Below are 12,928 nucleotides of genomic sequence, written 5' to 3' on the forward strand. Positions count from 1 at the left end.
TATCAACAAAAAGCTATAAAGAAACCAGTTAGTCAATGAAATTAAACATTTTTCAAGCTCCTACATTGGATATGACATTATGGGGTGGAAACTTTGAGGATCCAGTTCAAACAAGAACAAAAAATCACAAAAGCACATGATGCAACATGATCATGACATCCGTGAGGTTACATTCAGACTTCCTCTAGCTCATCTGGCAAAAAACACCCAATCAGAAAAAGGATACGCTTGATCAATGGTGTCTTTGGTGTAGATCTTGATCCTCGAGTTGTTTGTTGATGACGACTCAGATGGCCGTTTTCCACTGAGTTTCGCCCTGACCATCAATTCGAGGTTGGATTCTGTCACTGGAGGCCTCTTGTTCTCTGATGAGTAGGCCACCCATCCATAGACCAGGTCTTCGGCAGTTAAGTGATACTCTGAGCACAATGATACACCTGAAATACAGCAATGGTGCTAGCTGGTGACTCACAAGACTTCCTGACGATAAAACCACTTAAAAATATGGCGGCAATTTAAGTTGTTCAAAACACCAGCAGTTTTGGCACTTCAGGTTACTCCTTGGTCATTGGTCATGGTCATTGGTCAGTACACTCCAATGGGAGCTACTGCTTTCAAAATGATGGTGACCATTCAACCTGGAGCAGCAGCACAATGTCCTGTTGGTTTAGTTGTAATAGGCATGCCTGAAGATGGAAGATGTCAGATCGGAAGCATCATTTATCATAACTTGTTTCAGTAGATACAATGTTTTGGCTGCAGTTATTACGAGCGAGCGAGCGTGGCGAGCGAAGCGAAGTCTTTTCAATATAACGGGAAAATCTCAGTATGAGCGGCCCGGCCTGTAACGCTTTTGAGAGGCTTATGTCTCAGCAACTGCTGGACCGATTGGCCTGCGGTCTTTTTTGCTGGGTAGCCCCATCCCTTCTACCCAGTAATTGGCTACTTTTGATACATCTCAGTGACCGTCGTGGCACGTGCCACGTGAAAAATCAAGGGTGTTCAAGCTGTTTTGCAAAAGTAGTGATTTTGAGAGGCTCATATCTCAGCAGCCGCTTGGGTGATTGTCTTGTGGTACTTTTTGTAGGGTAGCTGCATCCCTTCTACCAAAAGTCGGATACTCTTGATCTATGTGAGTGACCCCTACAGGGACCGCGGATTCAAATTCTCGTAGGGTGTGCAAGATGTGGCGACTGGGCCCCCCACCTCACGCCGGGCCCCTTCCAAAAAGTCAGCGCCGCCACTGCTCCGGAATAAGCCGGTTCTAAGGAAGCGGGGCGGGAAAACCTTCAAAATTGACGGTCGTAAGATGACTGAGCGAGCATCTTACGGTCAGGAGATGCATGAGCAGAGTAAATGCACATGCATGCATGCAACGTGATCCAAATCGATCTCCGATTTTACCAAGCAGGCCCCTAAAGGCTTACAGTGACCTTCAAGGGCCCCTACGGGCCTCAGAGAGACCTTTTGCACAGTTGATGTTGGCACACTTCTTTTTATCATGGATTACATGAATTAGTTTAAAAATAAAACACGGCCGGCGGGATGTTTGGGCCCATCGATTTGGCCCCTATGACCTATGGGGGTCTGGCCTCCGGCCCCCTTTAGCTTCCCCATTGCTCTACGGTCCACACGCTGGCTTTGGGGCTCCATAAAGGCCGCACGCCAGCTCCTGAGACCCAACGCCGGCAATTCTAAGGGTCACCGGCGCACCGCACACGGTCTTTGAAGGTCCCATAACGGCCTCTGGAATACCTCATGTACATAGAACTAGATGCCGGCAGCGCTCTTGCGTTGCCTTGGGCCAGAATTGGAGGAACGGTGCTGAGGGCACACACCGGGCAAAACCACCGAAACCCAGACTGAGCTTGGACTGAACCAGGAACCTGAAACCAACCGAAACATCCCAAAAATGCTTGAAAGCACGCGAGATTGGTGTGGATATCTACCTACAGTAAGATATGAATTAACTGCACGTGCATAGTTCATGCCCCAGGCACCCCAGTGCAGTCATTTTCATGACATCATGTAGCGTGTGTCTAGTTCTATCAGTGTACCGACTTTTGTGTCGCTAGATCGACGTTTCCCGGGATCAGAGGATCCCTCGTCAAAACCGTTATCCGCCCCCCGCACGCGCAGCTTGCACCCCTCGGATATTATCTCGCCGGAATGTCGTGATCAAATGTATTCTTCTTATGACCTGCAAGTTTTGAACCAGTTAGAGCTGCCGTTTACCCTGCAGGCGTGGCAACGTACGAAGGGGTGCAATCGGCTTGCACGTGCATAGCTCATGCACCACAGAGTTTAGCTCAACCAAATGTGCATTATTTTGGAGGCCTTGCCTGGGACTACCATTGAACCGATTTTGAGGTTGATAGCTTAAAATTTCTTTGAGCCAGAGGACCTCACTTCAAAACGGTTTTCCGCCCCCAGCACGTGCAGCCTGCACCCCTAGCAGACGGTGACCCCACTGGAAACTGGTTCAAGGTGTTAACGATGTGTCCCGCCAGTATGGCTTTGCCCGTGACCTCTGGTTGACCTGTAGCCTTGACAAAAAATTTCGTGTCACCAAAACTTTGAAGCGGAATAGCATGTGCCACGAAGCACCGAGCGAACCGAGGCCAGCACCAAAAGTTTACCTCGCCGGAGACGAATCAAACGGTCCCACTTTCGTCCCGATCGGTCCACCCATTTTGACTCCAGGTCCAAAAAAGCTTGGACAAACTCACATACTCACTCACTGACAAACAGGTTCAGGATCTCAGGTATCTCAGGAATCGGCCTGGGGCCTTCAAGAGCCAGTTAGGGCCCTCGGAAAGTGGCATTATACCCTGAGATAGCTGTGTAAGGCCCTCGGGTAACGGCTTGGAGCCCTCGGGCATCGGCCTGCGCCCCGGGCTTTGGCCAGAGGTCCTTGGATATCGGTCTAGGGCCCCTCAAGAGCCGGTGAGGGCCTTCAGAAACTGGGGTGGGGCCCTGAGATAACTGTGGGGGCTTGCAGGTGCTGATGCGGGACCCTTAGGCATCGGCCCCAAGAGGAGGTTAAGGAGGGCAGGGGGCAGGGGCCCTCAAGAGCCGGTTAGGGCCCTCAGAAACTGGCGTGGATCCCTGAGCTAGCCATGTAGGTACTCAGACACCGGCGTGGGACCTTTAGACATCGACTTGGGGCCCTCGGGCATCGGCCTGGGCCCTCAAGAGCCGGTGGGAGCACTAAAAATGGCGTGGGTGGGGTTCTGAGATAACCCCTGAGATAACACTAGAGCCTGTTCACGCCTTCAGGCACCGGTGCGGGACCATCAGGCTCACGCTGGGGCCCTCGAGAATCGGCTTGGGACACTCAAGCGCCAGGGCCGCATGGGCCCCCACAACGAACTGTGGGTGTGCAAAAATAGGTGTTTGCACACCCTCAGGATTTTCAGGGTGTGCAATTGCACACCCTGCCCCCCGGAATCCGCGGTCCCTGGACCCCTACTGCACGTGCAAAATGCAAAAAGAAGAGGTGCCAAATTTGTTCCCATTTCATTAACTCGGTAATTACTGGGGCGATTTCGCTGAAGCTTGGCATACAGGTAGGCACCCACCAGGTAATGCATTCACATGTGTTGCGGTTAGGGTGTTACTGCACATGTGCACGTGCAGGGGGCGCCTCCAGATCTCGAGAACGGCTGGGCCAATTGCGCTCAAATTTGGTACACGGTTGGGGACTGGTTAGCAGGGCGCCATGCAAACGTCAGTTTGGACCCCATTTGCACGTGCAGAATGCCACCTCCAGATCTCAGGAACGGCTGTGCCGATTGCGTTCAAATTTGGCACGCCGCTAGCGACAGGTTAGGATGCTTTGCACAAGCATGTTGGAAGTACCCTCTCACCCTTCCGCACGTGCAGGGCTCACTATCTCGCTCGCTCGTTCTTTTTTTGTATTGTATTTATACTAGACTCTCCACAGGTGGCTATTACAAGCCCAGTTAACATGGCGATGCATTGACAGCACATCTTCGCCCAAAAGGCGTTTTACTGGTGTAATATCCAAAGCAAAAAAAAAATGTAAAAGAGTCGCATCTATATTCTACAGGCAAGTCAAAGTGAGGTACCCACAATATTTTGATACATCACCCGTCATCGCAGATATTCCGTTTGTTTGTAAGCTTACATTTTGACAGTGTATCTTTCGTGAGGTTGATGCAGAAGTTTCCAAACTCTTCATTTATCTCATCAGCCAGTGGCATTTCTCACAAATTCAATAACACTTTCCTTAAATTAGCAAACAATAAATAAAAATATCGAGCACCAATTCCGCTGGACCGCGTGAAGTTGAAAAACAACGGACACGCCAAGGGACACGCGCTTCTTCTGCAGACTTGGCGCCAAAAAGCATGTTTTGTCTCATATGCCATAACTGTCTACTTCTCGAGAGCATTTCTTATAAAAAGAGTTTGTAAAAAAAATGAGTTTTGATCTCGACTTGGACTTTTGAAAGCATAAACATTATCTTAATCTGCATTTTTTGTTTCCTTTCATATATTTTGATTTATTTTCGCTATTTGCCATTTATATTCAGATCGCTTTTGAGACAATTAGGATCCGCCATTTTGCCTCAAGAAAAGAGACGGTTCTTTACAAAACTTTGTAAAAAGTGACGTAATTTTGACGTCATAATTTCTAACTTGATGCTTCTGATTCGCTATCGAGCTCAGTGAGACGTCAACTACTAGTTTTTAAACATAAGGTTTCATTGAGGTTTCAAAAGATTTCTTGCATGCTAACGTTGGAGTGCGAGTGTTATTGATGAATATTTTTAACGGTTCATAATCATAATGGGTGTGATGCATTTTGCTAAAATATTATTGTAAAAGCTGCATTTTTCTGCTGCTCCTTGTGCCTAAAATTGTTCATGCTTGGTAAGCATTGCCTGTTTGTCATTTTACGATGTTGATGTTGAGTGTTTGTTCTTTTCTTTTGGCATAATTTCAATTTGCGACTGATGTGCTTATTTCTCTTGGGATTTTGGTAGCTGATGAGCTGTGATTTATGTGATGGTAAAAGAGTAGCCGTTGAAGAATTTATGAAAGCTGCCGAATCCGCTAAGGCTACACTAGCTGCATTTTCTATTTTAGCGGGATTTCGGTCTGCGTATGTTTGCTTCGGGCAACCTTTGGGCGTTGCATAGAGCATTTTTGTTTAAAGCATAGTGATGGTGATATAATCAATTTATGAAAGTATTTTGTTATGCATAAGAGAGTTTTGTGAGGCTATTGACAAATGAGGTTTTGAAATTTCCGCATATAAACATGATAATATTAATGATCTTTAATGTACTTCAAGTTTATAACAATCATTACATTCTTTTAGAATGTCCAGGACTCCAGGGGCTTGGAGCCAAGCCAGCTGGCAAAGCTCAGTAATTTCAGAGATCTTGTTGATATGGTGCTTTGCGGTGTGGTGGAGATTAACTGGTCTGGTGCACTGCATAAATTCAATTGGCTCTGAGCTGTTATGACCCTTAGTGGCATTGTGCAGGACAGACATTGAAAATTATACACGAACACAGGGAGACAATGGGTTGGGAAACTTGGGATGGGGAAAATTAACCTTTTATTGTAATTTTGTTTTATCTAAAATCTGGATAATGAGTTATGTAGCAAAATGTTTTATTCTTGTTCAGTGCTGGCTGGTGCAGATTTCCCAGCCAAAACTGTTAATGGTTGGTATGTGCTGATGTGGATTTGATACCCTTGTTGGTCTGTCTTTTGGGCATTTTTTATTATGCCTTGCAAGTTGCAGTCTGTTTCATAAAATAAATTGCCTAGTTTCCCATATGGTAATTTGTTTTGGGGTCTGTTAGCTTAGCTCTATAATTGCTCTGCACCATATGGATGAAAAGTACAGATGAACAGTGGTAGGTCTAACTTAGGTCACTGGTGTGTTCAATTCCTATTTCTGCAGGTGGCTAGGGCTGTGTGCCTGGCTAATCATTCCTCTATAGCCATTCATTGTTTCCAGAAATTCATTCTTCTAACTTAACACACTGACATGGGTCTCTGCCATGGTGTTGGGCTTATAGGATGGCACACTGATTGTGCTTGAGCCACATTGTGTGACATATTGTCATTTCATTGTATGCTTTTCTTACTCATCACATCTCCAGCATACTTGACTGGTTAGACATGACCTTACTGTTTTGAGGGTGATTTTACCTTATTATTTAGTCTTTCCATATGTTGGCAAATAATTGAGTTTTGTATTATCTTCATTTTGCAATCCTGCCAGGATTTCAGAGTAATATGCTGAGAAATAATTAACTCTTCATGCAGCCTATCCAGAATAAGCTATAAGAAAGATGGTGTTGGTTTCATGCAATGTTTGAGCATCACCAAAACTGTTAAATTTTGTCACCACATTTGCACATTGTACATCCATGAACATATTCAAATACCTACAGTTACTTTGCATTGCAGCAGTCCAACAAGAAGTGTGCTTTTTCTGACAGAATCCACCTTTTAAGCAATGATGGCTAATGCATAAGTCAGTGTCCCTGCTTGCTGTATTCACACTATTGATGGCCATCTTGGCACAAATTGGTGCTTATATTATCTAGCTAAGTTGACTCATGTGAGTCATGGAGAGCATTGCTAAAATCAGGTCTGCTCTGACTCTGAGTGCTCACTTGTGCAATGTTTCATCCACCCCCTGATAATCCTAAAGGGCACTGAGGCTACCTAAAATCGTGAATAATCATTATTTGTTTTCCTTGCAGAATCATAGTGAGAGCATCTCCATCCTGCCCGCAATGGAGAAGTTCACGTTTTGTCTGCGCGGCGGCCTCGCTAAGCGGCTGGAGCGGCTCTCGACGAGCCACGGGCCGGGCTACCTGGACTACCTGCTGGAGACGCACACCCCGGACGCCGACCTGCCGCCGCCGCCGCCGCCCCGGCCCGTCACCGACTGGGCGCCCAAAATCGGCGTCGACGACCTCACCAAGAGCATCGAGATCGACGTGGGCTCGCAGGTGGGCGTGGAGTGGACGTGGAGCGCTGATCATCTGATCATCTGTCTGCTTTACCGTCTTCCTTGCCTGGTGTTGATTAAATGGAGCAGGCTGCTTTTCACCGACTTCATTTCAGACTAAGGTGTTTCGAAATTCCCGTTGCTCGTTTTCATTGATAATGATATTAATTAATTTCTTTGGCTTGTTCGTTGAGGTTAGCCTGATCAGCAAAATCCATAGCCCATTTAAATGAATCTGAAAGTCGGGATGAACCAAGCTGTTCTATCGCCCTGCTATTATCGGCACCGGCACCGGGCGCGTCACAGCAATCCCTTTCCACCGCCCGGCAGGTGATAGTGGTGAACCTGTCCGACTTTTACAAGCCGCGTGACGCGGCACAGCTGTTCGGCACGCCCACCGACGATGTGGCCAACGGCGCCGCCAGCGGACTCGACCTGCTCGCCTCCACGGCCAACATGTACCGCAGTCGCGGCGGTGGCGGCGGCAGCGCCGGCAAAAAGTTCGGCGCACCCAGGTGCGTACAGCGAAACGATGCTCTGCTTTAACCTCGAATCTTAATCAGGTTGAGGGAAGATGACATGATAAAATTTCGTGAATGAAGAAGTACCATGGTCGGGTCTGCCCCGCTGACACACATCTCTATGCCCCTCCGTTGCGGCCAGGTTCACGTGCCCGCTGTGCCAGACCAGCTTTATCCGCCGGCGCGACCTCGACAAACACGAGTGTGACGATGACGATCCGGCGGCGGCCGGCGGGCGCAGCGCCGGCGGAGCTGGGGGCGAGCCGCGAGTGCCGCCACTGGTGGTGCGACCGACGAAGGTGGGTGAACACAAGAATACTTTATAGCTGATCGTGGCGGGAGAGGAGCCCTCTGGTATTATATGAAATGGCACTGGTATGTGTTAGTATGGTGTGATATGGTAGGTAGGCAATGTAAGTACATGGTAACGAGAGACTCTCCCGGTGAAGAATAATGAGGTTAATGGTTTGATTTAGCTGAAATTGGATGAGCTGTGAGGTATGGCTGGCAGAAGCAGACTTGGTCGGTTATCTGGTGTATAGTGCTGTTTTGACCACACAAATTTTTTGATGTGCTATTCATGTCATGAACATTCACGATAGGTCCGAAGATTATTATCTATCAGCGCTGTAGCTTCCAGTCTTTTTCAGCGTATCTGACATTTTCTCCGCCCGTGTTTTACCAACAGCAGCAGCAGCCGCGGCGGCTGGAGGACTCGAGCTCTGACGAGGACGGCGCCGCGTCCCGGCCTCCGGCGCCGCCCCGCCGGCTGCTGCCGCCGCCGCAGGCCGCCAAAAAGCGACAGGACGGTCAGTGGTCCATCGACTGTTCGAGCGATATGCGTTTTCATAATTCAACTCTCAGTGCGTCGCAATAGCTTATTGGAACGTACTGAGAGACGTAGTGAGAGACGTATGACGTCTGAAACAGCTTCTCAAATATCAAAGTGAACGTGATGAATCCATAATTGTCTATGATCCATGGTCTGAGACGGTTATAAGTAATCTGTCGTGCTGTAATATGCCGTATCCTATTTCGTCGTGTGTTGTGTGATGTATACCAGGATCCGGGACCTAACCACCCTGATGCATCTTGCAGGCAAGAAGGAGGCGTACGTGTGCCGTGTGTGCCAGTCCAAGTTCCGCGACCCTCAGTCGGTGCTGCACCATCTCAAACAGTTCCACCGCGAGCACGCCATGAAGGCCTGGAGCAAGTTCCAGGTCAGTGTCCGTCCAGTACCTAGCCAGGATATGCCTGAGTGGGTTATGACGGGAGACGGGAAACATTTTGTTGCGAGAGAATGTGCGGTTACTGAGTTGCTAGTTTCGTGCATGGATAAGCTCATGCACTGCAAGGTCAGACGCTGCGACAGATTTATGTTGTCGATCATGATACCAATGATCCATGCCATGATAAACTGCCCCTGCTATGCAGCGAGGGATCATGCCTTCCAAATTCAGACTTTTGTGTAATCTGCTGTTTTGGACAACCGCAATGTCGTTTTATTTTATCGCCAGGTTTCATCAGCTGTCTCCGTCCTAACCAGTCTCGTCTCTCCTCGCCCCCAGGAGAACCTGCGGACGCGGCAGCCGGAGCCGCCGGCCGGCCGGGGTCGCGGCCGCGGCGGCTCCTCGGCGGCCGTCCACGCGGCGCGCACAGCCGACACGTTCGCCGTACGCTCCGTGTCGGGCGCGCCGATGAAGCTGAAGCTGTCGCGCTCTCAGCAGCAGCAGCAGCAGGAGCTGCGGCGGCGCCAGCAGCAGGAGGAGGAGGGCGCCGAGCCGGAGGAGTACGCCGTGCTGCCGTCGGAGATCCCGGCGCTGCGGCCGGGCCAGCGCGACCCCATCTATCACCAGACCCAGTATCGGGTGTACCAGCCGCCCGACCCGATGCCGCTGCCGCGCGCCAGGTCAGTCGGGGATCGGTGACGGCCCACTGGGACGGGGGTGGGTCGAGCTGCGGGCGGGTCAGGATCGGTGTCTGGACAGGATGGGGGACTGAGGGCAGAATATGACACCGCTGGTCTGACCAGTGAGAGACAAGATTACTTAGTAGAGGGAGGGGGGACTGGGGAGGGGTGCTGGAGACAGTCATGTAACCCGGAACTAGTGACTAGACAGTGAATAGGGAGTGTTGAGCACAGGTGACACCGCTGCGGAAAGGGGAGAGCCAAAGGCAGGACCGATCGCTGTGGGTCAGAAAAGGGAAGAGCTTAGGGCAGAACTTGACGCTGCAGCGGCTGTAGTGCTCAGCCAATTCACTATGCTTTCATGAGCTGTCCTGCCAGCCGCTGACTAGATCATGGGTCGAGATCTGTAGTTATATGTGGCAACAACTTGGGTGCTGTACAATCATTGGCCATGTCTCTGTATGTGACATCTGAAAATTGGTTAAGTGTAAATTTGTCGCTCATTCGGTAGATGTCAGATCTGTACAAATTATATCGGATGTAAATTGTTGGTAGGGTTTGTTGCTGAATATAGAGAGCTCGGTCTTTGCGCACTCCTTTACATTCTTATTTGTTTGTTTTCGTTTTTTTGTAAATCAATTGGTCAATAGCGGACATAATTGATCAACGTTCGGACAATAAATTCGGTCGGACATTTTGTTGCGTAAGCGTCAGATGTGTTTGCGTTTGTTTGCCTTGGCACACCTATGTAGTTGATCCTTCGTTTTCGTCTCCGGTAAGTATTCCTTTCCTTACTTGCTATTCCGTACCCCCTGAGTGTTCCTCTCCTATTCAGGCAATTTGAATATTCATACAATGCAGTTAGGTCGTAAAAGACGTAGGTGAAAATTGTTAAAGGGACTATCCCACCTTCTAAAATGTTGTTAAAACCAGTTAAATTGTGCCCGACTTTATAGATTGGATGACCAGGAACACGGTTCTGGCATTTATTTTTCATTAAACATCTTAGGCTTCCCATATTCCAAACACAAACTTTCAAATATGTGACGTCACAGCCCAAAATTACCTCCTTCCCCAGGCCACATTACTGTCATAAAGCTGATTCTTTTTACTCTGTAGGCACCACAACAAAGTTCAGACCAAGTTTTAAGCGATTTTTCAACGAACGAACCCATTTAAATCAGAATGACTAAACAAGGTGACGTCACACTAACGGTCGCTCCATGTTGAAGATAGGGCCTTGTACAAGGCCCATTTTCAAATGAAGGGAACGAATTTCTTCAACACCAAGAGGCCGCGGGGGTTGCAACCTAGATAGATAGTGGTTTCTGAACCTCGCCGCAAACTTGGCTATCTCAACTCAAACCCCATGTTAAAGGTGGGATAGTCCCTTTAAGAACTGTAGGTGCTCGGGCACCGCAAAATCACCGCCCTAGCTCGCCGGCTTCGCTTTGGGGCCAGCCCACAACAGACGGCAGGGGTCAAGGTCAGAGCCAATCCGGCGCTCTGAGACGGCGGATTTGCGGTGCTCAAACATCCACAGTTCCAATACTTGAGGTTCTGAGCTTGCCGAAAGGCGTCGTTCCATATTCAGCGAAAAACGCCTTCTGGCTCAAGCCATAGCCTGCAGCCCTGTACCGTTTACCATGGTTTCAACGTTCATCCGTGAGCTTCTGTTAGCGTCCTAAAGCTGTAATCAACAAACAACTCAAGCCAGTGTTGGACCTACTGTTTATCATCACCTGTGGACTGAAATTTATAGCATCTGTCCCTGGCATTACTCTACAGTCTACTCTGCATACATTATTTTACTTTTTTGTCATTCCCTTTTATTTTTGTTTCACAGTGCAATCACATGCCAACAACATGTCATATATCGTTTTCGCCATGACTTGAATGGGTTATCATGAGCGCGTAATCAAATCTTAATAAGCTGGGGGTCTAAAAATATGCATATTCTACTTGAGCGGCCTCTTACGATGTTCATGTGTTACTGTGTCGGATGTACCGTACAGTCAGTCTTGAAAGTACCGCTCATCGGTACGTTGGATCCATCAAGCCCGACCGAGGAAAGGCTGCTTAATTGGAGAATCACTGAACAAGACTGAATCCTTATCCATCCCCCAGGTCACCTGGCTCGTTACTCTCAAATTAGCAGCCTTTCCTCAGTCGGGCTTGATAAGTCCACCGCACTGATACAGCGGTACTTTCAAGACTGACTGTACAGTATGTACAGAAGAGCGGCCTGTTTTGATTACCGTGTGACTGTGACTCGGGTGCCCGCGCCTGCCGCCAGCAGTCCCCCTCTGGACACGGGCCCACCGCCGGCCAGCACCTCGCCCGGCTACGTGACTTGCGGCGTCTGCGGCGGCACCAAGTACTACACGTACACCGAACAGTGCCGCATGTACGGCTCGTTCGCCTGCGAGGCGTGCCGCAAGTTCGTGGCGCGCCAGCCGCAGACGCAGCCGGTGCAGTGCCAGCTGGGACTGGGCCAGTGCCACATCCCGGTGCTGGTGCCGCGCAACTCGACCGACACGCGCTGCCGCGCCTGCTGGCTCAAAAAGAGCCTGCTGGCGTTCAACATGCCGCAGGAGAAGCACGACCGGTTCCGCGAGTGTCTGCCGCCCAGCATCCGCGACACGGTGCCCACGTTTGCCGTGAAGCCGTACAAGGAGATGGGCGTGTGCGAGAGGGACACGCTCGAGTGAAGGGGCCGACCGCGCCGGCCGCCGTCAGGATGGTGGTGAAACGAAGCAAGAAATGCGATCGACCGAACTGGGTCTGTGTCAGGAGTGTGAACGACCGAACGAAAGTGTTTGGTGGTGTGTCTGTTGACATGGTCATTGAAAGGTAGGGTATCCCGCGTTGCTGGATGCTGGAATATGAGAGACGAGCCAGAGAGGCAGCGCGATGTGGGCCCGAAGGCAACTGTACAAAGATTAGGTTAAGGAGCGTCTTGTGAGGCAGGTGTGTAGTTACCCATGATGGCGCTGCCCGCCGCAGGATGCTGCGACTGCCCGGTATTATCTATGGCGCTGCGCCGATGTGTCGGACGCAGGGTGTCTGGGACGAGGCTCCCCGGCTCTGCTCTGCGTCAGTGAGTCAGCGGGTGCCAGCTGCTGGGAGATAGGAGCTATGTGTTGGTCTTGTATCTCAGTAGGGTCATACTGCTGCGTTGAACGGTAAATTTTTGGTAATGTTGGCATCACCAAACTCGTGTGCACATTGTTGGTTACTTGTGTTTTTGGAAAGGCATTCGTCGTCATGTATATCCATTTTGCTTGCCTTGTTTCTCACGTTTTGATTGCAACTGGTAACATTTGGTCGGCATTTTTACTAGGATGCGTGGGGCACTTGTCTGTCAGCTGTGTGTGCGTATGCATACACACATTGTCAATGAGTAACAGCATGGTTCCGTGCAGCGTGATAGTGCTGGATGAATTTTTTGCTCTCAATAAATAAGCGACCTTGTTCAAAAATTGTCCTTTTG

The 12,928-nt window shown here is 49.5% G+C and overlaps 2 protein-coding genes across 6 annotated transcripts in view; one reads left to right on the forward strand and one right to left on the reverse strand.

Moving 5' to 3' along the window:
- Window positions 1-4,532, reverse strand: part of LOC122365685 (DNA polymerase alpha subunit B-like) — a 43,307-nt gene extending 38,775 nt beyond the window's left edge. The window contains exons 1-2 of one of the 2 annotated variants that reach the window (XM_043337111.1): window positions 4,151-4,532; window positions 227-437 (exon numbers count right to left, since the gene is read on the reverse strand). In XM_043337111.1, the coding sequence (XP_043193046.1) occupies window positions 227-437; window positions 4,151-4,226 (287 nt within the window). In that variant the 5' untranslated portion in view covers window positions 4,227-4,532. The remainder of the gene's footprint in view (window positions 1-226; window positions 438-4,150) is intronic. The other variant, XM_043337112.1, reaches the window with a different exon arrangement.
- A 45-nt stretch (window positions 4,533-4,577) lies between these two features.
- LOC122365687 lies at window positions 4,578-12,917 on the forward strand. Of its 4 annotated transcripts, none has more exons than XM_043337114.1 (8): window positions 4,578-4,898; window positions 6,755-7,006; window positions 7,336-7,520; window positions 7,669-7,825; window positions 8,215-8,335; window positions 8,625-8,746; window positions 9,095-9,435; window positions 11,735-12,917. In XM_043337114.1, the coding sequence occupies exons 2-8, from the start codon at window positions 6,788-6,790 to the stop codon at window positions 12,144-12,146; spliced, it is 1,557 nt and encodes a 518-aa protein (XP_043193049.1). In that variant the 5' UTR covers window positions 4,578-4,898; window positions 6,755-6,787; the 3' UTR covers window positions 12,147-12,917. The 4 variants fall into 4 exon arrangements, with proteins under 4 accessions (XP_043193049.1, XP_043193048.1, XP_043193050.1 ...); XM_043337113.1 differs by having other exon boundaries at window positions 4,620-4,898; window positions 11,732-12,917; XM_043337115.1 differs by having other exon boundaries at window positions 4,620-4,898; window positions 8,218-8,335; window positions 11,732-12,917.
- Window positions 12,918-12,928: the final 11 nt, after the last annotated feature.

The sequence above is a fragment of the Amphibalanus amphitrite genome, unplaced genomic scaffold (assembly GCF_019059575.1).
Source record: "Amphibalanus amphitrite isolate SeventyFive unplaced genomic scaffold, NRLGWU_Aamphi_draft 000757F_arrow, whole genome shotgun sequence".
Classification (NCBI taxonomy): Eukaryota; Metazoa; Arthropoda; class Thecostraca; order Balanomorpha; family Balanidae; genus Amphibalanus; species Amphibalanus amphitrite.